Source organism: Diospyros lotus, chromosome 1, assembly GCF_014633365.1.
Source record: "Diospyros lotus cultivar Yz01 chromosome 1, ASM1463336v1, whole genome shotgun sequence".
Classification (NCBI taxonomy): domain Eukaryota; kingdom Viridiplantae; phylum Streptophyta; class Magnoliopsida; order Ericales; family Ebenaceae; genus Diospyros; species Diospyros lotus.
In genome coordinates, this window is record NC_068338.1 from 44,325,158 (window position 1) to 44,351,435 (window position 26,278).

General features: G+C 34.6%; 1 protein-coding gene across 6 annotated transcripts; it reads left to right on the top strand.

The window, feature by feature from the left end:
* The first annotated feature begins 537 nt into the window (after positions 1 to 537).
* Positions 538 to 25,837, top strand: LOC127805252 (guanylyl cyclase 1). Of its 6 annotated transcripts, XR_008024018.1 has the most exons (12): positions 543 to 749; positions 2,363 to 2,652; positions 2,837 to 2,961; positions 6,455 to 6,566; positions 7,750 to 7,824; positions 10,322 to 10,410; positions 10,504 to 10,565; positions 20,065 to 20,137; positions 21,817 to 21,892; positions 23,908 to 23,950; positions 24,946 to 25,161; positions 25,335 to 25,837. XR_008024018.1 is itself a non-coding variant. In XM_052342238.1 (11 exons), exons 2-11 carry the CDS (start codon positions 2,485 to 2,487, stop codon positions 25,071 to 25,073), a joined length of 951 nt encoding a protein of 316 aa, XP_052198198.1. In that variant the 5' UTR covers positions 543 to 749; positions 2,363 to 2,484; the 3' UTR covers positions 25,074 to 25,229. The 6 variants fall into 6 exon arrangements, 5 of the variants coding, with proteins under 5 accessions (XP_052198200.1, XP_052198202.1, XP_052198199.1 ...); XM_052342238.1 differs by lacking the exon at positions 25,335 to 25,837 and having other exon boundaries at positions 24,946 to 25,229; XM_052342240.1 differs by lacking the exons at positions 2,837 to 2,961; positions 25,335 to 25,837 and having other exon boundaries at positions 538 to 749; positions 2,363 to 2,612; positions 24,946 to 25,229.
* Positions 25,838 to 26,278: the final 441 nt, after the last annotated feature.

Genomic DNA, 26,278 nt, shown 5'->3' on the forward strand with positions numbered 1-26,278 from the left:
TTTTTCCACACTTTTAGTTTGACTCATAAAATATTAAAATATAATAAGTTATGCTAAAGATTATAGGATTACTATTAATTTTTTTAAAAAATTAATAAAACACGCGTAACGAATTTAAATTCGAAGTGTTCCTTTTATCTTCAAGATTCTTGGTTAGAAATAAAGAAGAACCAAATTGATTCGGCCCATTTTGATCTAATTTGGTCCTATGTATTTTTTTTATTAACTTTGACAAAAACAAAAAAAATACAAATAAGTATTTTAAATGTTTAGATTAAAATCTATTTAATCTTAGATTAATCCAATTTTTTGGTCTAAATCAAAATTGTTTACACCTTCACGAATAAGTTTGTATATCATTAATAATACAATGAATTGTTAAAACTAATAATTATTCCACAAAATATATATTATAATCTGAAATAAAATATATAATAAAGAATATAATAATATATAAAAAAAATCTAAAAAATATAGTAATCTGAAAAAAGAGCAAAAGAAAACGGAAAATAAAATTGGGCCAATAATTGAGCAAAACAAAGTGCTGAGCAGAGCAGAGGGAGATGCGGGGAAGTATGTATAAATCCTTCTCGCCGGATCTCCCGAAAAGTATTTGCCCTTTTTGCAACCGAAGATTAATGCAAAGGCGACATCTTATAAGCCCAGAGAAAGAAAGAGGATAAAGCAAAAGAGACACGAAGTCGTCTTCTCCGACTAGCCCGTGGATTTCCTCGCCGTTAATCCCGAAGGCATGCCTTTTCGCATCTCTCTCTCTCTCTCTCTCTCTCTCTCTCTAACGGTTGATTGATTTCAATTTATGCACTGTTGTAATCAATCTTAAGTTCTTTGATGATCGTAAATCATTCTGTGTGTGTATACGTTCGTATAGTTATGTAACACATACGTATGAATAGATTCAAATTTTTTTCTTTGTTTTTACCGACTTTATATTTTTATTGCTTTTTTAATCGTTGATGTGAAATCTCAAGAAAATTAATTACAGTAATTAACTCGATCGATTAGTCTGCCAAGAAACATTAGGTCGCCGTTAATTCTTCGACTGTTTGGAGATCGACTTTGATCAGTAACATGTGTTTGCTGCTGCTATTTTTTCCTACAGTCCGTAAAACTGAATCAAACACAATTCATTATGTTTGGGCTTTTGAATGAATGAATTTGAAATGTGGAGTTCATTTATTAATGAATTTTGCATAGAATTCATTTGCAAATGAAATGTGAAATTCAATTGAATTCACAAACTTATGTTTGGAACAAATGCAGAATTGAAGTTTCATTTTGGAAAAGAAAAGGTTGCCAAGGGATAGTTTTGTCTACAAAATTTGCTTGTATGAGTTTTGTGGAATTCATTTGGAAATTTCATCTCTTTTGATTGATTTTGATTTAGTTATGTTCAATTCCTTAGAATTGAATTTGCAGAATTGAAATGAACGTTCTTTTTTATTCCAAACCTGAAAATTTGCGGAATTCATTCATTCCAAGCAGTCTGAAAATATTGTCTCTTTCACATAATTGCTTCAGATCACAGATTGCATGAATCCTTGAGCTCAAAAACAATGTATAGATGAAACTCAAAAGTCTAATGTACATATGACAGATGTTATGAGATACTCTCACCCTTTTCCTCTTGAGCTTTCCAGATAATAGTTGTTTGAGTGCCATTGATACATCTGATTTACCATTGGGAAGAGGTTTCTTGTTGTTAAATAAGAAGAAAATCAAGAAGAAGAAGAAGTCAACGGACTGACGGATAAGAAACTAAGGTTATATGTCTTTTTGCTGGTGAAATTTTGAGGATTGGCAACACTTAGGGATTATTCATGGATTAGGAAAACCTTGGTACTAAATTTGAGTGACAAGATTATTTTTTTAATTTTTGGTTGGAAGGTAGTTATGTAGGGGATGAGATCATCATCCTCATCAACTACACCTCATCCTAACCAAGTTAGGGTCTTTGGAGCAATATTCATAATGTCAATTGACTTCTCAAGTCACATTGACAATACAAATCCATGCTAAGGAATAATATAGCAAAATTTTACATTGGATGCCATTCTTGATGCAATCTTCTAGTGAGAGAATGATGAGATAAAGTTGCAATACTATTTTCATATTGAGAAGTTTCATAAGATAGCAACGAGTGAAGATAATTTATATTGTTATGTTCCATCAATTTACGCATTCTGGATCATATAAGCATTCATATAGACAGGTTGCCATGTGTTACTTCATTTCTTGTTACTCTTAATCTCTTCAGATCATAATAAATAGAGTTGTCGCTAAACTTGCGGAATTATTATTTTGTTTTTCTGGTTGCTCATTTTTTATGCCTTAATGACATCAGGTACAACAAATGACATTCTGGAACAATTTTTTGAGAACTAGCAGACTGGACATATTAGTGTCCGGAATGCTTTATGCCTGAAGTTCAATGCTTTGGAATTATATCAGTTACTTTGGTCGTTGATGTGGCCTTTGCATCTTCTCCTTAACAAATTTCTGAAAGCGGAAGAAGAAAAAGACCAAGGATCAGATGGATGTCCCTTAACTGAGGCTGAAGCCTGCCCAGTTGGAGATTTATTGAGTAATAAAAGGTGCAATGATGCTGTCTTACCTGAGTCATATCTTGTTGAAGTAAGTCCATGCGTTTCTTGTCATTCCTTTTGTTTGATATGTGGCTCTATGGAGTTAAACAGCCGTTGTGGACTGATACAAAATCACATGAATCTAACCAAATTTGTTTGATCTAATAGATGAGATCTTCTGTTTAAAAACTGTATTTCTTCGTTTAGTATATTTGGGTACTTTTTGCTTGCAGGTACCACTCATAAGCCAACAACACTCATGGGATTGTGGTCTTGCTTGTGTTTTGATGGTTCTGAGAACTCTGGGCATCCTTAACTGTAACATGCAGGATCTGGAGGAGCTCTGCTGCACGACTAGGTGCTTCTGCAGAAAACTAGCATTTGCTATTTCTGGAAATGGAAATAGAATGGAAATTGTTCTCTAATATCATTTGCAAATCTAGATAAAGAAAATGATTAGTTGCAGAGCTCTGTCCTAGTCATGCTTTTGGATTTGCTACAATAGGTTTTCATATTACAGCAACAACACTAAGTCTTAATCCTACTAGGTGGGATCAATTACATGGATTATATAGCTCATCAATCATCTCTGTTCATAACCTTCACTGTCATACAAAAGTGCTTTTCTAACAGAACAGATCACAGCATGGCTAAATACGCTAAAAGTCTCCTCACAGTTGTGTCTATTGGTTTCTTGTCACATGTTTAAACTATCTTGATCATGCATCACATATCTTTATTAATCCCACTTTAATCTTGTTATGTATGACCATATTTCTAATTTTTTCTTTTCTTGTTTAGTTGCACAATTGTCCTAACACCCAGATCTCATTGTTTTCATATTTTTGTGGCATACAATACAGTTAGATTTACTGTCATCCAATAAAATTTTCTTTTTAGCTTTCAAGGATTTTACAATCACATAAAATATTGGAAACAACTTTGTACTTTAACTATTTTGCCTTGATTTTGTGAGTAATATCCTCAATGGTTTTCTCTCTTTTTTTGAACAATTTTGATAAGAGATATTTGAACCGATCTTTTCTTGAAATAACTTGATCTTTTGCTCTTTCCGCTACATCATCCACATGTCTACTTTCACTAAACTTTTATTCCATAATTTTCAGTTTTGACTTGCTTAATGTTAGCACAATTAATGGAGTTTAACACCAAACGGGGGTGAATTAGGTTTATGAAGATTTTTGAAAAGTATACAGAAATTAAAATGAGAAGAGAAAACAAATTAGTTTCGAGATAAAGAGAGCAAGTGCTAGTTGATCCGGTCCTATCCCACCTCAAAAAATTCTCAAAAAAAAAAAGAGAATAAAACTTAAGAATTTTATCCCAAAAAATCCTTCCTAGTGGATGTGGGGCTAGCTCACCAATAAGAATTCCCCCTAGGAATTCTCACACTCACAAGAGTAATTTGTTACACAGAAAGAAAGATCTCTCAAAGATCATGTGTACAAAAGAAAGCTCTCTGAATGAATATAAAAAATTGAAATTCAAAATACTCTCAAGTAGATAAAAAACTTGTAGGCACACTCTTTGAATGCTTGAATGTAGTGTAGGCTTATCAACACTTTTTTCTCAATTTTCTTCTTCAGTTCTTGTGCCTTTTGTCTTTAAGTTTAAGAGTATATAAAGAACATTTGCACCCTAGATTTTTTACCTATGACTTTAGATGTAAAGTTGTTGATTGAGATTTTTTTTTAATGCAAAAGTTTAAACCATTAGTGCTTGATAGGTTGTGAGATCAACCGTTTTGCTTTGAATGAGAAAAATATGAAAACAAAGAGCATGCAAAATATGATGGCCATAAGACTAGCTTTCTTGTATGGTACATAATGCAAGCCAATAAAATACCAACATTTGCAAAACATGAGTGCAATGGAGGTGATGATTTTACAATGATGTTTATCCATACAAGAAAAGATAAATTAGAAATTAGGTTATTCATAATAAGGCCAATGTGACTCCTACTGAAGATAGGATGCTTGGGGCATGATTAAGATAGTTTTGTCATGTGAGAAGAAGACCAATAGAAGCTCTTGTGAGAAGAGTGGATTAAATGGAATAAGTTTTTAGCAAAGCAGAGAGAGGGAGACCAAGAAAAACTTGATAGAAGACTCTTAGGTACTATATGAATTATATGGGCCTTACATATGATAAGGTCATAGATAGAAATAATTGATGAGATAAAATTTATCTATGCTGTGAGTTTTATGTTGTTGTAAAGAGCATGCAAAATGGAAGGTCGGATATCCATTTGGATAGTTGATTGTTATGTCACCATGCAAACTGATAACCATCTTACCTTATTAGTTGTTGCCTGCCTTAGTTGACTGTGCAAACTAGTGACCATCTTATCTTAGTTGTTGCCTTCAACATTCGATTGAAGGCTTCAGAATTTCTGATCCCTGAGCCACTTCAACTGATTTATCCTTGTACTACTTCGTACTTATTTACACTTACTGTCGTTTAAGTAAATACCCTCATTTTTTAATTTATATTTTTACTTTTCATTTATTTGAGACATAAATTTATAGTAAGGAAGTACCTCCAATTTGGATTCCATAAAATATAAAAACAAAACCTTTAATAATAAAAAGTTGAAATTTAATTCCTAGTACAAATTTACAAATCTCTTGTAATTGGGTATTTTTTTCATCTTAAAAACAAGGTGTCTCATGTTTCCTAGGTATTCACTAAAATTGTTTAATGAATCTCACTTACTAAATAATAAAAAATTCCATATTTTCATTTTTTCAGAATATGTTTTGGCATAACAAACTGATACTAGTGCCAACACTTCAAATGAAAGTTTTGGATTCTAAGGTGCCTCTCTATAACTCAAGTTTAGTTTTCAACCTCCTTTTGTCTCATCCACAAAGAATATTGTCTAAAAATAACATAGGACAGACATCTCTCTGTTAGGTGCTTAGTTCATCTATCACTAGAACGAAAAGGTAATGGCAAAATGCATATCTTTGATATAATCCAATGGTGCTTGAAAAAATGATAATATCTCATGTGCAAGTCCTAACATATGTTTTAGCTCTGTGTTACAAGTCACAAAATAACCTATGTATGAGCACTCCAATTCGCTGCTTCTCTAAATCCTCCATAGACTTTTGCAATAACTTTGTCGTAAACCTTGTCCAAGTCTATAAACATCATATGCAAATTCTTCTATTTATCTTTAAACCTTTGCATCTGACGTCTCGGTAAGTAGACAACTTCCACTGTTGACACACTAGCCATAAAACCAAATTGGCCATTGAAGACCTTGGTTCTTTTTTAACCTTTGCTCAATTGCTCTCTCCTAAAGTTCTGTAAAATGACTCATTATGTATGATTCCTTTTTAGTTTTGTAACTTTGAATATGTCATTTATTGTTGATGCACATTGGAGTGCTCTTTCTCCACTAGTCACAACGATAGCTTCTCGTATTATCTCAATTTCTTTTTGTTTCTTCAGGAGCTATAAAAGTCATTTAAGTTTGCAGATTCAGAATTTCTGCATGCCAAGGCTAGAAAAATTCTGTAGAAATGGCATGTACAAATCAATCTCCTTGAATTCTTTGACTTTCCCATTCCTCATAAATTTGAGACTTAGGGCCCAGTTTTGTCTTTGTAGTGATCAGTAAGCTTGATCACAGATATTGATATGCACACATGCATATATGTTGTCCATGGATGCTGATTATCATACTCATGTCCAAGGAAGGAGAAATGGGGTAGCTATGGATATTTACTGTTTTATTTCTATTATCATATTGTGTAGAGTCTGCATCTTTATGTACATGATCAGCAGCCTCACATCTTTATTTTGTGGCCTGCTGTTTGCAGCATTTGGACTGTTGATCTAGCATACCTGCTGCAGAAATTTTCTGTTAGTTTTTCCTACTTCACAGTTACTTTAGGAGCAAACCCTAATTTTTCTGTGGAAACTTTTTATAAGGTAACACCTCTCTCTTGAATAGTTTTCTTTTCCACCAGTTACCTATTTGTAATGTGAGGTCCTGCTGGCTGGTGGATATAATTTGGATGGTAATTTGTCAATTGAATATTAGTTATATGTTCTCTATTTGACTTGGATTTGGTAAAAGAATGTGGAATATGTGGTTATCAAAGATATTGAAACTATCTTCTGGGACTAGAAGTCACCTTTGTATAGTTTTTAATCTGTGGTACTGTATCACATCATTTTTTACTGAACATGGGGAGCAGGGCTTGTAACGTATATATTAGTTGATAGTAGTAAACTTTCAGATTTCAGGTATTCATTATTTGGTGCCAGAGTGCTATCCTTGGACTTAGATAGTAGATAATTCCTAATTTCCTATATATGGAAGAATGGCATATCTATACTGTTGCTATAGTTGTCCTGCATGATTTAATTTAAATTCTGTTTTACAATCTAATTTTATTCGCATGACTCAAACTAGTTAACTGTTGAATAAAATGATGGTTTTGGCATTGATTTCCTGTATTATTGTTAATTTTATCTGTTTTGGATATTTCCAATTACTGTGATGTGTGGTTTATATGTATGTGTGTGGTATGTTAATCATTCATACATAATTTTGGCTTTGTATTTTGCCTTGCTTCCTTTTTCACATGGCACTTATCAAACCTTATATTCTAGATGCCACTGAGAAGTGTATCCCCACTGCTAAGAAAAAGCAAATAATAGACAGAAATGGAAATTATTGCTTAAGAAAAAATCTGATTGCACCTATGGTCAGTTCCTTTGCACCTACTGGGATAATTTGGGACAACTGCATTCACTTGCACCTAGTGAGGGGGTGTTGAGCTGTGCTTAAACCCTTTTTGAGGCCCCAATCCTCTTGCCAATTTTCCAGTGAGTAGAGGCTGCTATGGCATCATCCAAGAAACATTTGCTGGCATCTGTCATTCTCCTATTACCCTCTTTGCTAAGGGGGCTAAAAAAGAAAGAACAAAAAAGAAATTATTGTTTAAGAAAAAGGCTGGCTTCTAAATTTTACCAATTCTGTTATGCATCTGAAGCTTTTGTTGAGTCATTGACTTTGGATTCCTCTTGGACTTTCCATGATAATTACTTTTGCTATGTATCCTTAGTTTTTTTGTGACTCCAATTCGTAGATGTTGCTCTTCTACAGGAGCAACTGCCAAATGATCTAGTGCGAGTGGATATGCTATTCCAGAAAGCAATGGAAACTGGAATTAGTATACAGGTAGAATCTATTCGTTTGAGTGGGAAGAACTTTGATGTTTGTCTAATAAACTGCTGTTCATAATAACAAGGGATGTTATACCATAATTCTGTATATGGTTAACTCAACTCCCCCCAAGCACACACTTCTTCAAGCATAACTTTTCATGCCAGTTATATTAATCAAGGCAATTTAACCGTCTCACCTTTTCACTGTCATAGCATTTCAAAGTTCATGATAGTTGTTATGCTGCTAGTTGCAAAAAAAAAACAATCTCCTCTTTCTTAGTCAATTTGTCTCCTGCATCAGCTCTGGTTCCAGATGTTGCACTGCGTTTAAATCTCATGAGCCTCCTTGATAAAGCTTAATTTGATTGAAAAGGTAGAGTTCAGCTTTCTTCTTTCTCTTATACCAAAGAAAGAAGGGGAAAGAATGCATTGCAATACTCTAGAAGCAAGTGACCTGACCCTCTATTCTTCAATACATCTGTAGTTCTTGATGCCTTTGAACAGACACTCATTTTCTTCTACATGTGGTTCTGTTAATAAAGTTTACTTGTTAGAACTGTGAGTTTAAGCTTTTGAAAAGTATTTTATGATAAGTAACTATAGAACTGAATATTTGGAATGTGACTATTAAAATTTAGGGCATGGACAAACATAGTTGATATTAAAGGGCAAAAATACCATAGAGTAAGTGATATCTGTACTTTAGGCTCAATCATAAAGGAGTGAAATATTGGTGTTGTGTGACTCTCAAAGTTGGACCATGATGGGCCCAGTGGATGCCTCTTTTTGGTGTTTGGTGCATTTTTGCTTACCTATGAGAATTGTGTATGATACTTGCAATAACAAGACTGGTCATAGTTTATAGTAAAGAGCACTGGACAGTTAATAAGCAGTATGTCATCATAATAAATGCTTCTAAGATAAGGATATTGAGGTGAATGTGTGATAATACTAGAAGATAGTTAGGAATGATGAATCTGAAAGATGCTAGAAGCATTGAAGGTAAGAATAGGAGTGAATGGCAGATGAGCATCCATCTAGCCAACCCAAGAAGTCATGAAAAAACTTGGAGTAAGTAGAGTACCATGGCACAATAGCACTTCCTTCCCCTTGAAGCCGCTAAAGAAGAACTGTGGGGAAGCCAGTGCAGAAATATGAGGGCACTCAGGAACTACCAGGGAGTACACGGGAGTCTGAAGAGGTGTAGATATTATGTTCTAAGCTGGAACCCTATGCGGAGGAGCTTTTGGGAGTTGGATCAGTCTAATTAATTGGGGATGGAGGGTTAAACAAAATATCCATTGGGGGTGGGAGCAGTTAATTAATATATCAGGTGTGGATGTATTAGATACAAATTTTAATTGGTCCTCCTCTGGATATACAACAATGGATTTTGATACCACGTGATATATATGTGTGTGTGTGTAGATAATATAAATATGTATAAATGTAGATATATTCACATATATGTATATATACATATATGAATACATGTACATATATACCTGTATACATTTCTTGTAGAAAAGATGAAGAAAAAGCTGAAAAGGAAACATAGATATGGACCAGATCTGGGTTGTGAGATCCAGATCTAGTAGGATCTAGATCTACAAGATTTAGCTACATATAAATGGATATGGACCAGACCATCATTTGTCAATTCTGGTACACATCCAGACCATTGACAGGTCTACTCTAATTACACGCTGCTTGTGCCTTTTTTGTATCACTGATTGATGATGCTTGTCTTGTGCACTGGTGAACAATTTCCACGTTCAACCTATAGAAGAAACGTGTCTTACATGTGTTCAGTCACCATAAACAGTCTAGCACCATTTAAAGACCAAGCATTTGGCCATTGTTCCAGTCCAATATCTTGCAGACAACTGCAATCAGGTGATAACTCAGGTTTCCATCTTACTTCTCTTCTATCTCATCAAACCAAAATCAAAAACTATTCACCCAGAATGCATTATAATTTCCATTGTAGGCCATCTGAGGACATAGTTATATAATCTATTATATGACCGATTGATGGTGTTAGTTTACGTCAGTGAAGCCATCCTGCTTAGAAAAGGCTTGATCTTATTGCTGATTTATAATTAAAGAAGATTGTGTCTTGGTGAAATTTTTTGTTGCCGTAAAGCATGGGGAGGGAGAAGGGGGCTGGGGGAGTTTAGCTGTAACTAAGAGAGTCCCTTTTCTGTAGCTTGTAAGATGATTGATCTCAGACATCCTGCTGATTGGTAATCTGCTTTAAGTTGTAGTCTGATATGGCAAGTCTTGAAAGCTGTTCCTGACAATCTAATCATGCCTACAGAAAAGAAAAAAATAAAAAAAAAGCTCCTCTATTCATGTGAACATGCAAGAGGGTGCATTATTTTAATTGGTATTCTCCATAAATGGTCCAGATCTTGGTTGTTAAATTCTTTTTCCTGCTTAAAATGTTCTTAGCCATGTGCAAGCTTTGTATTCTCTTTCATAAGTAAATGAACCTCCTTTTTTTACAGTGCAAGTCAATCAGTAAAGAAGAAATTTCTCTGTTGATTTTGTCAGGAAAATACGTTGCTATTGCTTTAGTTGACCAGTATAAGCTAAGGTATGATTGTGATTTCTCTGTTAGCATTGCAAAACATTGAACTTAAATGCTTATTCTCCCTTAATATTATTCTCTATTTGTTTTTCAATGCAGTCGGTCTTGGCTAGAGGAAGTTTGTGTTTCAGGCTTCAACAGTGGCAACTCAGGTTATAGTGGTGCGTGATGATTCTTTTCCTCTTATGTTCTTGTGCTTGAAAAATTGGCATTATTTTTCTTGGTATGTTAAGGATAGCATGTTATTGTTCGCTTATTGCTGTACCATTTTGACTTTGATCTGACAGTGAGTCAACTCCCTATCATTGGACCTAAAATGAAGCATTTATCAAAATATTGTGTTCCAACTGAATAACTCCATGGATTTTCATGTCAATGCAGATTGGCATTATGACTTGTATATATAATTGGTCTAATTAGACTTCATTCTTGCATGTAGACTAGAAATAAATTGAAGTAATAAAATAGTTAAATGGCTAAATGAGGTTGCTCAACTGAATATTTGCTAATGTTTGTTTATACTGCTAGTAATAAAGAATGGAACTGGTCTTGTCTGGCCCCTTCATGCGGCTAAAAGGTGTTGAGGGGTCTTCAGTAGGTGGACTAACAAGAATTCTGGGAGGTTGTGGTAGATATTGAGCTAGAACATTACTGAACAAGTACTGCTCTTCCTCAAGTGATATGCAATGAACTTGGAATCACAATAGGAGGTGAGCATCCATGTACTGCTAGAGTTGTGAAGGGAGAGAGAGAGGGAACTTCCATTGAGAGAGAGAGAGAGATAGATCCGGATACCTAGATTAGTGTGTTTTTTGATGGCTTCAGATCCTATTTTTTGGCAGTGGTCGTATGTATGCCTTAATGTTCAAGTCCAAGGGACATGGGCTATTAATAATGGGATATGATGAGCAATTATGGTGGTAATGACAATGGCCTTGATAGTGGAATTATGGAGTGATGGAAGGACATGTGGGAGATGCTTTACTCTATATCAATTGATCAACACCAAACCACCTTGAAGGAGAAGCAAGATCTCAACAAAACTCATAAAAGCCCTCCAGCCTACAAGTGCCCCCCCCCCCCCCCCCCCCCCCCCAAAAAAAAAAAAAAAAAAAAAAAAACACAAAGAACAGGGGTGGAACAAGAAAAAGTTGGTGTCTCTTGGATGTTACAGTTTTGTTTTTTTTTTTTCTTAGACAAATTTTAAAATAAAGATAAGGTTGCTCTTGCTCGATTATGACTTAGAGGTCAATAGGTTCAAGCCAGAAAAAAATTATTTGTTTGTTGTATTTTTCTCTTTTTAGAAAATCACTTTATTGATAGAGCTTCAAACACCAAAATAAAGTATTTACTCATATGATAAATAACCATCTACATATATAAATAGAGATCATGTTACTAAAAGGAAACAACTGACTTCCATAGAAACAAAGCTCCCCATCAATCAGAGCATAACAAAACCAACAGCAACAAAATTGCCTAGCTTCAGACTAAACAAGCTGCAAGCTCGCTACAAACTGAGGCCAACCTACAAAACTGAGAATTACAACAGCAGCCATGTACTTATATAAAAAGGAATACTGGACAGTTTGGGGTGGGGGGTGGAGGCTGGCAGGGTGCATCCTTAGTTCCACGCATTCCCTAGAACTCCATGCACCCTTGTGGAGATGTGGGCCTTGATAGCATCACCATAGGCTATCAAGGTCAATCAGGTCTTCATGCCCTAAAGGAAGAGAATATAAGATGCAGTGTGCCACATCACAAGGCTGGTACTAGGAGAAACATCATTGGAGAACTTGATCCTTTGATTGAGAGATTAGGAGACAACTTGATTCCCAAAGGAAGAGGTTTGGGAGAGATATAGTAATGGAATGAAAGGTAATAAAATGTAATGGAAAATCTTTCTCCATGTCTGGGAGAGTTAAGATGTAGTGGTGGAGCCAGGATTTTTGGCCAGTGAAATAACTATCAAAGAAAGCAAAACAATAATTTACCTAAAAATGTAAAAAGAATATACTTATAATAACTTTTTAAATGTATAAATATATATTGTTAACCTAGATCTCACCTTTATAGGATCACTCAATAACACTTCAAACAAATCTCTTCTTAATTCGCAAATAACCAGCAACTAGAAAACATATCAAGAATCAATCAAGAATACACAACACATAAGAATTTACCTTGGTTCGGTCTTAAAGAAGACCTACATCCAGCTTGGCTTTCACCCCACTTTCTCCACTATCTTGAAAGTTAATACAAGATTACAAAGCACTCAAACTCAACTCTCACCTAGCCCAAAAAACCTGAAAGCTATATAGAGTTGATACAAGAAAGATATTCACTCTTCCTCATTGCTCAATCTTACCCCAAGACAGATCAATAAACCCGAGAAAGAAAAGCCACACCAAAAGCCTTCTCCTCCGCCTCTATATATAAGAAACTAATAGGAGAAAAGGCCCCTGACCGACTGCCCAAAACTGGCAGTTACAACCAACTTGGTCAGCCCTAGAAAATTAATAAAATCCTTCTAGAAATACAGCAGAAACATTACATGAAAATATCCCTACTATTACAAACTCTAATCTAGAACAAATGCTTTAACAAATTCTCCACCCATTTGACTTGATTAAACTTCTCCAGAATCCAGCAATCTTCAGTTTCCTGCAAGAACCAGCTGAATAATCTTCAAACAATGATGAAGCTTGGCTGCTGGAACTGTCTTTGTAAACATATCTGCTGCATTGTTTTCACCTGCCACTTTGGATAAGAAAACAGATTTATTTTCAATCAATTCTCTTATAAAATGAAATCTAACATCTATGTGCTTTGTCCTTTCATGGTGAGCCTGATTTTTAGATAAATGTATGGCACTTTGACTATCACATAACAAGGTTGCTTTAACATCTAAACTTAGGAGTTCACTAACTAAACCCTTAAGCCATATAGCCTCTTTAAAAGCTTCCGAAAGGGCTATATATTCTGCCTCGGTTGTAGACAAAGCTACAACATGTTGGAGACTTGATTTCCAACTAATTGTAGAGTTCCATAATCTAAATATCCAACCAGTTGTGGACCTCCTTTTGTCTATATCAGCAGCATAATCTGCATCTGAATAGCCTAGGATACTAGGTTGAACTCCTATCTTAGCACCACCATATGTTAGGACATGATTTAGGGTTCCAGCTAGATATTTAAGTATCCATTTCACTGCATTCCAGTGAATTTTCCTTGGATTTGCCATAAATCGGCTCACAACACTCATAGGATGAGGTAAATCTGGCCGAGTACATACCATACTATACATTAGGCTTCCTACCGCACTAGAGTATGGGATATGACTCATTTCCTTCCTATCTCCTTCACTTTTAGGGGATTGGTCTGAAGACAATTTAAAATGGGGTGCAAAAGGCACACCAACTGCCTTTGCATTTGACATTTTAAACTTGGATAGCACCTTAGCTAAATAGGACTTTTGAGATAGGTATATCTTCCTATGTTGAGTGTCTCTAGAAATTTCTATTCCTAGAATTTTCCTAGCTTCACCTAACTCTTTCATTTCAAATTCAGCTTTTAATCTTTTCTTTAGAAGCTGGATTTCTTGATGGGATTGACTTGCAATGAGCATGTCATCCACATATAAAAGCAAATACACTGAAATGTTAGGGGAAATATGCTTATAATACACACAACTATCATAGGAACTTCTCAAATACCCTTGGCTAATCATAACCATATCAAACTTAGGGTACCATTGCCTTGGGGACTGCTTAAGTCCATATAAAGATTTCTTAAGCAAACATACCTTCTCCACCTATCCTTTAGCTTCAAAGCCCTTTGGTTGATCCATTAGAATCTTCTCTTCTAAGTCCCCATGAAGGAAAGCAGTGGTAACATCCATCTGCTCTAAATTTAGATTTAAGTGGGCTGTTATGGCTAAAAGGACCCTTATAGATGTATGCCTCACAATAGGAGAGAAAACTTCATTAAAATCAATGCCTTGAACTTGAGTAAACCCCCTAGCAACTAGCCTAGCCTTATACCTAGGCTTAGGGTTAATTCCTACCCCTTCCTTGATTTTAAACAGCCACTTGCAGCCTACTATGCGCTGCCCCTTTGGTTTTTCAACCAATTCCCAAGTCTGATTTTTATTCAAAGACTCTATTTCAGACTTCATGGCTTCTTGCCATTTTCCAGCATCCTTAGAAGCCATTGCCTCTTCATAAGTGAGAGGTTCTTCCCCTCCTATTTCGGTTGCACTGGTAAATGCATAAGCTACCAGATCAGAATAACCGAATCTTTTGGGAGGTTTTCGGACCCTAGGTTGCCTATCCCTAGCAACACTATATCTGTCCAAATTTGGTTTATCACCTAAACTGGAATCTGCATCACTGTCTTCCTCATCTTCATCATGATGTGAAGGTTCTGGGGCTTGATCAATAGCCTGATCATTATCAAGGTTATTTTCCTGAGAGTCATATGCAGATTCAGATGGTTCTGGGGTATCTTCTGGGCTTACACCTGGGATTTCAACTTGGACAGCTCCTATATCCTTTCCTAGCCTTTTCTGGATATGAGGGTTGTCTGCCTTAATGGTAGAATACTCATCAAATGTCACATCTCTTGTGACTATAGTCCTAGGGCCATCTAACTCTAGATTCCAGAGCTTATAACCTTTAACACCTGAGGGATAGCCTATAAATAGGCATTTCTTGGCTCTAGGCTCTAGTTTTCCTTGTTTCACATGGGCGTATGCTAAACATCCAAAGATTTTAAGGTGTGATAGACTCGGTTTGTGTCCTGTCCACCTTTCATATGGTGTTTGGAAGTTAATGGCTGCAGAGGGTGATCTATTAATGATATGGGCTGCTGTAGACACAGCCTCACCCCAAAATGCTTTTGACAAATTTGCATGAAAGAGCATACATCTTACTCTCTCTAGCAAGGTGCGGTTCATCCTCTCAGCCAACCCGTTTTGCTTAGGATTTTTGGGGGCTGTCAAATGTCTAACTATGCCTCCCTCCTTGCACATTTGATCAAAGTCCCTATTGCAAAACTCTAGCCCATTATCAGTCCTAATAACTTTTACTTTTCTGCTCATTTGATTTTCTACCATTTTTGCCCATGTCTTAAATGATTCAAAGGTATTATCCTTAGACTTTAGAACATATACCCAAAGCATTCTTGAAAAATCGTCTATAATGGATAGGAAGTATCGGGAGCCCCCATGAGTCATGGTTTGAGCTAGGCCCCATAGGTCTGAATGAATGTAATCTAGGGGTGCTTTTGATGAGTGGATGGCTGTTTTGCTAAATTTAATCTTAGCTGCCTTCCCATAAATGCAGGATTCACATTTGCCTAGGTCTAGGGACTGACCTATCTCTAATATCCCTTGTTTGGCAAGTTCCTTGAGCCCTTGCTCACTAATGTGTGACATCCTTAGATGCCACAACTTTGCGCCTTATCATGGGAATTAAAACTTGCACTGGCAGCTTCGCCACTTAAAGTGGTTGTTTGTAGAAAATAAATTCCATTTCTTAAAACAGCCTTCATGCATACTAGAGAACCTTTATGAATTTTAATTTCTCCACCCTCACCCTTGTATTTATATCTACATCTATCCAATTCCCCAAGGGAAACCAAGTTTCTCTTAAGTTCTGGGACATACCTAACTGCAGTGAGGGTTTTATAAGTCCCATCATGCATCTTCAATTTTACATCTCCTACCCCTTGGACCTTACATTCAAAATCATTCCCTAACAGAACATTTCTCCCATTAATTTCCTTGAAATTTTGGATCCATTGCTTTCTAGGAGTCATATGGAAAGAGCAGCCTGAGTCTTAAGACCCAATCTTGGCTGTCATGATTGTCACTAATAGTTAGTGCATCAGCACTATCATAACCAGTATGACATACATTTACCCCACCATCAGATTTTTCCTTTTCGGCGTAATCCTTCTTCCTTTTAGGACAATGCCTTTTAATGTGACCCTTTTGTTGACAATAATAACACTTAATCGGCCCTTTCTCATTCTTTGATTTAGATCTAGATTTACCTTTGTTCTTAGAGTCTTTCTTAGGATTTCTAGACCTTGCAGTTAATGCATCTGCTGGAGATGATTTATTGTTCATTTTGATCCTCAAATCTTTAGAATTCAAAGCTCCTATAACATCCTCTAGAGATAGTTTATCCCTACCATGCTGAAGAATATCTACAAAATTCTCATAGGACTTGGGTAAAGAATATAGGAGAACTAAGGCTTTGTCTTCTTCTACATACTTAACATCTATGTTTTCTAGGTCTAAACATAGCTTGTTAAAGTCATCTAAATGATCCTGGAGTTTCTGGTTTTCATGCATTTTGAAATTGAAAAACTTGGCTTTTAGAAATAACCGGCTGGAGAGGGTCTTCTTGAGATATAGATCCTCCAATTTCTTCCAAACTTCTGCCGCAGACTTTAGCCTAGATACCTCCCTGAGCACTTTGTCTCCAAGGCTTAGAATAAGAAGGCTATAGGCCGCCTTCTTAATTTGCACCCGCGCCTCACTCTGTTCTGCAGTTAGGGCTTGAAGTTCTTTCCCGGTTGATTCTCCCTTTTCTGCTTCTTCTTGTTCCAGCGCATCTTCCAGTCCGAGACTGCAAAGAAGTGCCTCCATCTTGATCCTCCATAGGCCAAAATCATTGCTCCCATCGAACTTGTCGATATCTGACCCAGAGGCAATTGGCGCCATTTCTTGATTTTCCTGAGATTGCCTTCTGCGACTTGAGATTCTTGAGCCGTTGATCCAATCCAGAGGTGACCAGCTCTGATACCAAGTTGTTAACCTAGATCTCACCTTTATAGGATCACTCAATAACACTTCAAACAAATCTCTTCTTAATTCGCAAATAACCATCAACTAGAAAACATATCAAGAATCAATCAAGAACACACAGCACACAAGAATTTACCCTGATTCGGTCTTAAAGAAGACCTACATCCAGCTTGGATTTCGCCCCACTTTCTCCACTAATTTGAAAGTTAATACAAGATTACAAAGCACTCAAACTCAACTCTCACCTAGCCCAAAAAACCTGAAAGCTATATAGAGTTGATACAAGAAAGATATTCACTCTTCCTCACTGCTCAATCTTACCCCAAGACAGATCAATATACCCGAGAAAGAAAAGCCACACCAAAAGCCTTCTCCTCTGCCTCTATATATAAGAAACTAATAGGAGAAAAGGCCCCTGACCGACTGCCCAAAACTGGCAGTTACAACCAACTTGGTCAGCCCTAGAAAATTAACAAAATCCTTCTAGAAATACAGCAGAAACATTACATGAAAATATCCCTACTTTTACAAACTCTAATCTAGAACAAATGCTTTAACATATATTTTTTATAAGTGAGATAATATTATCAAAAAGCAAGATAAGGTGTCCCAGAGATTAGAATAATCTTGAATATAAATCCCCAAAAAAACCCCAACAGAAATAACCGAACTGAATTAATCCAAAAGAATCAGAGCATATCCCCAGAAAACAACCACACTTCAAGAGACAATACACCCATAGAGAGTAAAACTACCAGCAAGATAAACTCCTAGAATTAAGGGGCATAATATAGTATAATAGTATATTATAATTAGTCACAGTACAAATATATTATTATAATGGATCACAGCAAATTTATATTTTGAAAATGTTATATGATCACTCATTATCAACACTATTAACTCTATGCTTAAAAAATATAATTAGTAATAGATATTCAACAATGCCAATTTAATAAAAATCAAATCATAAATTGCATAATTAATCTCTAATATTCTACTTGCAAAAGGAAAATTGGGACTTGTGTGTCCTGTAAGAAAAGATAGGTGAAAAGTAGAAGAAAAAAAATTATCTTGAAGTTATAAAGTATATATAACTTCTTAAAATTACATTATTACACTAATTTAATGTCAGAAACTTATAAGCACACGGTTCAACAATTGATTTTTTATTTGTTAGAAGAGTCAAATGTTGTTTTCTTTTAATTACTTTTTATAATATTTTAATGAGTGGGGTCAATGAAAATTTTCATTTTTTAGTGGAGTTGAACTATAATAAACCTCAAATTTTAGGTACATGTGATGAAAAAAAATAATAGTTCAGTGTGGTCAATTGACCCCACTGAACAGAGGGTGGCTCTGTTGGGATGCAAAGTAATGAAAAATACTTTTTCCTCATTGGGAGAGCTATCGAAATGAATGGAATGGAACATTATTAAACAACAGGTATCAATTATACCCTCATAAATCATAATAGATGTATAAAAGGAATTTTTTTTATAAAAATATTGAGTATAATTTTCTCCATTCATAATAACACAGTTTGCTGTCCATTCTCCTCCAATTTGGACGAGATAAAAATGGTGATTTGAAGAAGATTGGATGGATAGGGTTTCGACCTAATTCCATTCCATTCCATTACTAATAAGTTTCCCAAACATGGTGAACCCCTTTTCATCCTTTTCCATTCCATCCCCGGTAAGGCAAGTGAATGGAATGGAAATAGTTCATGACAAAAGAGGCAAAGGAAGACCTACAAAAAAGGAAGAAAAACTTTGCCTCTGTTTTCATGTAAAATGATTTATACCATAATATTTTATTTATTTTTTGGTGCTTTAAAAACAAAAAATGAAGAAAATATTTTTGAAGCAATAACGTTTTACATCAAAATGTACAAATGTCTTTACAAAAATATTTGGCTAATCATTTTTTGTTTTGTGATAAAAAAAATTTCAAACTTTATTATTTTAACAACAAACTACACATATACACACGAAATGTTGTTTAGATCTTTAGTGTTAAAGACTTTTTTACAAAAAAAAAAGAAGAAGCATTTTTTTGCATGAAATATTATGTAAAAATAAAATAGAAGATATTTCTTATAACATAATTTTTTACATATAATGTTTTAATAAAACATTTTGTAAGCAAAAGTATTTTCTCAGACAATAAGTAAAATATATTGTTCATTGCATATGTTTTATACATAAATGCTAAACAAGCATTTATATGCATTTAAGGGGTACATTTCATCTTTTTATTGATTTTTTTTTTTTTTAAATGTAAGCCAAACACAAGAAACTAAGATGAAAAATATTTTCTTGTGTAACATCATTTTTTATGAAAATTATTTTCCTATGTAAAATATTTACATTGAAACAAATGGAGCCTTAGTGGGAAACCCTTTAATATGACATGGAATATAAATCTTTACAGAAGATATGGTGACCTAGTAGAATAAAGAAAATATGTTCTTGTTGTAGTTAAGGTTCAATGATGGACATCAAGCTATTTCCTTCTTTGTCTCAGTAAATTGATCTTTTGTATTAGGTTGCCAATCAAGGATTGAGGTAGCTCAAAACCTCAAAAACTAGAAATTCTCTCTAAATGGAAAAGGCATGAAGATTGATAGTGCCAACTGTTGAAATCAGTAATGCAACCTTAAAAAACTTAAAATGAAACAATAAGGTGCAAGTTGGAGTTTGTGAACAAAATGCATAGATTGGAATAATGTATATGGCACAATTGTGATCTCATCCTCAAAAGTTTGTGGCTGGTGACTTTATGTTTGCCATGCATGATTCATTTGTATCCGTTGCTAACTATACTGTCATCTTCCTTAGGTCACTATGTTGTAATATGTGGTTATGATGCCATGACAGATGAGTTTGAGATCAGAGATCCAGCAAGCTCTAGGTATATATTTATACTGTACTTTCCTTATAACCATACACAGATACTGATAATCTTTTCTTTTCCCCCCAGATTAGAATTGCACAAACACTGAATATCACCCCAAAATTAGTAGAGTAGAACAGAGTATATTATATAATTTAGGCTCCATTTGGTTAGAAAGTCTTAGGGTCACATATCTGGTCACCAAAAGAGATGATTGGCAAACTGGAATCCATGTAGCTGACCTCACCTAGTGGATTAAGGCTTGGTGTATATATTATTGTTGTTTTTGAGTAAACTATTTTACACTTAAAAAATTATTTCCCAAAAATATTCTTATACATAAAAAAAATTATGTTTAACTAATTTTCTATTGTTCACCGACATTAAATTTCCATTTCACAAACATTTCAAGTCAGTTGTCATGACATGAAACTTATACGGAAATTAAATACTGTCTTACCAAACCCAAAGTCAACCTTAACACATGAACGGGTAATAGACTGGAGAGAGAAACACCTTGTAATTTTTCAAATTAGAGTCCAAATCAATTGAATTGTGAACCTGAAAATAATATCTATATATATATTTCTGATTTTAGATGAAACCGCACTTGTTTGAGCCAAAACCATTAGGTAAATGTTGACCAAAGATCTTGACAATTCTACTGTTATTTACCTCCATAGAAACTCATTAAAATGAGATATATCCCTCAATAATTGCAATTACTTGAAGCAAATTGACAGTACAGGAACATCCGGGGCTTCTTTTTTTTATTCCGGAAGTGTCCACGGCTTCGTAAGTGAAATAACAGTCTTGATGATGGATGGTAGAGGAGTGTCCAAGCCTTTGTGGTGGTAGTGGTGCCTTCGCCAAAGGAAGGGAAGAGATTCCACAATTTAATCTTCAAAAGGTCCTATTGCAATGACTAGGGCGGCAACAAATTTTTATGTCTTTACCATGTGATTCTTCTGTTCGTCAGTTTGCTGGGTCACGTGGTGGGGAGAGAATCCCATGTGATAAGTTTTTCAAAAAACAGCTTACTGAAATTGATATCCAGCAAGTTGCTTTCAATTGATTTTGGTGTAAAATCATTTTTGATAATATATATATATATATATATATATTGCAACTGGATGTATAAGGCGAGTTGTGGAAATAGCATCTTTGCAGAGTGAGGGTTGACTCTGTACAAAAACAACTCCCCTCTGACCCTCACAATGTCCGGAGCCTCATGCATTGGGCATGCCTTTTATGAACTTGCAAACGGTAGAAAATGCTGAAAACATTTTCCTTTGAAACAAATTAGGCCATAATTGTCCAATCATTTTTCTCTTCTTCTTTGTCAAAGACTCAAAGGAAGATACTTTCCCCAGTGCATCTAAATGTCTGGAGCAAATTGATTTATATTTGAGGGTAGTGGACTCATTTGAACTGTGAATGCTTCTCTTGTCAGTTAAATTTGTGAAAGTGTTGCAAAATGATTAGTAACTAGTTTTCTTCCCATGTATTAATTGTGTGTATGGACTTCAAGTTTTGAAACTTTGCGTTAAAACATTTTACAGAAGTGGGCATCTTAGCCCGAAGCTTGCCATGTTGTAATTAATACTTCATAATGAAATGACTTCTACGCTTCATACATATCTTGTTTATGCAATTAGGTTAAACTGAGTATGGTGCTAAGTCGGACTCTTGTGCAGAGAACATGAGAAGATCACATCAAACCGCCTAGAAGAAGCTCGGAAATCTTTTGGAACTGATGAGGATCTTCTCTTGGTAATCTATTTCATCTTCATAAATTATTTACTCGATATAGTTAGCCATAAAAGGGATAGGACCATCTTTCTGTGGTTACATATTGTTTGAAATACAGCCAGCCACTCTAATAGCATGCACTCCTCTGTGTTGAATGAATGGGAGTTGCATCCATGAGAGAAGTTATAAAGGATCCTAAGGTATTAGTTCTAAATCATAGAGAGTATCTGCCATTTAGTTGCTGCGCTATTTGACCACTCAAAAAGCTAATTCTTGGAAAGAAATCATCGAATTGACCATGCAACCCATTTTGCTGCGATTTTGAATTTGATTATAAATTTATAACTATGTTTACTTTGAAGTTTGAATTGTCTAACAACTGCAATTCCTGCTAAAATACTCGCACTTCAAGGGAGTAATGGTTAAAGCATCTAGTTTCTATTATTTGCACCCTTTTGAGGTCTCCAAAAATGAATAGATTAGTAGTTCAGGTGAAAATTTAGACTACTAACATTGGATTAATTAGTTGACCAATTATTGGGGCTGAGGCACTCACCCAGTTTTTATCATCCAAAAGATCATTGGAAGATAGGTCGTGCAGAGCCAGCCTAACAAACATTTCTATTGGGCACACAAAAATATGCATTCTGCTGCCCTGGTATATTAGAAATATGATTCCGTTCTGTTGCACGCGTTGAGCAATTCTTATGTTGCCAAAATGAGAGGCAGGGAGCGTGGGGCCCATGGGAGTCCCCCCCCCCTGGGCGGCCCCGCATAGAGTGACAGCCCCTGGCCCTGGCAAAGTGGCTTGTGCTTGGCTGGGCCAGCATAGAGTCAGCCATTCAATTTTGTATTTTTTAGTATGAATTATAGTAATAAATGATAATAGACAACTTTGAGAAATAGAACTCTAAATAAATGACTAAATATGAGAAATTTCTATCGATTAACATAATGTTGCAACCTATAAGTGAATCAACTAGAAGTTTTAGATAATTATTGTCATATTGAAACAAATATATTTGTTATACAAAAAAGTATTCCAATTATATATGTGTATATATCGTTGTGTGTGTGTGTGTTTTGCTTTCATTTTCATTTACAAAAATGAAAACTTGTTATTTTGATAACTATACTTGGTCATATTAAAACAATCATATTTTATTATAAAAACCAACTAAAGATTGAATCATAATATTAATTTGCTTATATCAATTATTCAAAATTTCTAGTCCTATTTAAGGGCCCTGTTGCTAGAAATTTCAGTTTTGGTTTTCAATTTTGTTTGCTTTCTATTTTGGTTTTCAATTTTGTTTGTTTTCTATTTTTGTTTTCATTTAAATGAAAGCTTAACATATTCTTTTTTCTTGTTAACTTTTTTCAAAAATTTTAAAAATGAAAGCAAATAACCAATCATCTCTTTCTGTTTCCTGTTTCAAAATAATAAAAACAAAAACAGAAAACAGAAAACAAAATGAGTACCAACGAGCCCGAAGTCTTCAAGTTTTCTTGTGTTCAACTTTTAAGGTTTTCAGGCCAAGGATTTTGTCGAACGTGATCTGAATGAGGATCATTTGTTATTCTGGTAAATTCGTGTCATATCCTCCTTCCATTGCATGAAGCTCTTTGCGATCAATTTTTTCCCCTGTTTTTAACCCCCCGCCCCCCCGCGGGAAAAAAAAAAAAAAAAGATTACTTCTACGACTCAGAATCTATGACCTAGATAGCAACTTACCATTGATAGTTTATACTTTATTGAAAGACGTTTGATTGCTTTGTTTCTTTTTATTTAATATTAACAGTTAGAGAGGGTATTTTGGTTACTATACTGCGTTTATTTTTCAATCCATTGCAGTTGCCTATCTCTGGCTGCTCCTCTTGTGGGATCTACTTTAATTATTCAGTGTTCTTTCATTCGGTCCTTTTCTCTTTCCTTTTCCTTTTGTTTTCTTTGAAAACATTGAAGGAAAGAGGACCGGAAAAATGGAAATTTACAGGCAGCCATAGTAAAGATGACCATTTTTCATTTGATGCAGGTATCATTGCAAGAGAGCCAGAATCAAGAAAGACAGTCCATCGGTACATCTTTCTCCTCGTCTCACTTCTGATACATCATGATGGTCTCTGTCAATTTGATTAGCTTGTCCCATTTCTCTATTAGTTACATGTGTATTCTTCGTGGGTGTAGAATTTGTGAAATAGTAATTATGCTTAGGTATTATTGCATGACTCTTTGTATTTTTTAAGTCGGAAATATCGTTTGATCAAGTCTTAAATTTTTTCTCGGACGATAAGGTTGTACTGTTAATCATACTGTATAACACATTGAATGAATATTGAGATTGAGATTGATCATTTCTTTTTGCATGATTGAGCATTTTTACTTGAAAGTAGGAGGACATAATTGTTATTTTATGCTTTTGTTCCTTTCATTTTTTCTCTATCTAAACCAAAAGAAAGATAATTATAAGGCTTTTTTTTTAACTTTCTTATCTTTCCAAAGAAGAAGAAAGTAATAACGTTTATGTTACTTTTTTTACTCTCTTGTTTTATTTCATTCTATTATGCATTATTATGTAGTGCTGTTGTTCTTTGAAAAAATAAAAAGTTACATAAAAAATATATAATAAAATTTGTGACAGTAATGAAACAAGAGAGTCGAAATTTGTGGGGAACAGAAACATGAATTTCGTAAAAGTAATATACTGTGACTGTGTTGGGTGCATTGAATTCAAATTTTAAAATTCTAGAATAACGATAATCAGTTCTTTTTTGTAGTCTAATTTAATAGTTTGATTATATAAAATATCTTTTATATATATATTTTTCATTAATTTTGAACAATCATAATAATTGCCAAAACCAATATGGAAACTTATTGAATATTTTGTCTCGTGCAACAACTTAGTTGGACTATAAAAGATATTAAATATAATGAATAACAATAATACGTCTGAAAGTTTTGGCAGAAACAGTAGGTCAATGGTGCAAAATATCGATTACCCTGCATTGATAATTTAATACTGAACCCCGATTGTTGGTATAATGGTAAAACGGTCTGTTTGTGCGTTCAGGCTACTATTTATACCGAAACTTCTGTCTCATTGTTAAAGACAAGACTTTTTGGACACTGCACGAGCGTTCGCGGAACCTGCTTGTTGAATCCCCCCGGATGGGGCAAGACTGGGGATGGGGCCTTTAAGTGAATGTGGTGATGGCCGACTTGAAACTCTGCAATGGATGGTTGGAAGGGGTGGGCGCTGTCTCCTAGGGTTCCATTCCATTTCAAGGTATTCTCAGTATCGAAGTTCTTATTTTTGAAGTTTATTATATTTCTTTTTATTTTATATTATATATATATATACATATTTTTTGTTGTTGTTACCCCCACACTTTTATTCTTTATTTTTACATCACACACACCTTCTTTCTATTAACTCTTTCCATTATTTTAATACTACAGTCTTAAAGATATTGGTACCCAAAAATACTGCGGCAGCAATGTTGATTTGAACAGCATGCCTCTTGTCTTTTCTGTCTCTGTCACTGTCTCTCTTTTTTCAATCAAACGTAGAAGTGGGCAGTTGAATCATTCTCATCTTCATTCTCCCTCCCTTCTAATCACGCTATCTTGTCTCTCCAATCCATACCCCATTCATCTATATAGCCTAGCCGCCGGGCTACTCCACACCATAGATACGCCAGATTACAACTCCACATTTTCTACTCATAATCGTCTTCCAAATCAGTTTTTATATAAAAAAATACAGGTGGGTTTTCGTTTTTAGGTTTTGTATTTAATGGATCCAATATCCAATCCATGTTGATTTTTTGGTTTTGTTCTTAATGTGATCCAAGATCCAATATGTTTAATCAACTCTTATTTGTATATATAATTTAAAAAAAAAAAGACTCTTAATTTATATATACATTTCTTTCCTTCTTCCCTTCACTTTTTAATTCTATGTCTGTCAAATCTATATATATATTTATAAATGTGTATATATAGTTAAAGGTTAAGGGAAGATCTAAGAGGAAGATATTCCGAGAGATTGATAAATAAAAAAAAAGTAAAATAATAACACTGAAAATATTTTTTTTTATTGTTGATGAGAATTCACATATCATTATGTAAACCACACTTAAAATGAATTACATTCTCTTATTTTGCAAAAAGAAAAAAAAAAGAAATTACATGCTCTTGAAACATTTAAGAGAGTGTTATTACCGAAAAATGGGTTAATGTCAATACAAATTCAGTAAAAACCCAAACTCTCTTAGAGGTTATTCACCCTCACATTTTAGGTAAACCCTTGAAGCCAATGAACATTACAGATTGTTGATCCTTGTCTCAACTTTGAAGAAGATAGAAATATACATAAGAATGTCCTTTTTATGGTAAAGGCA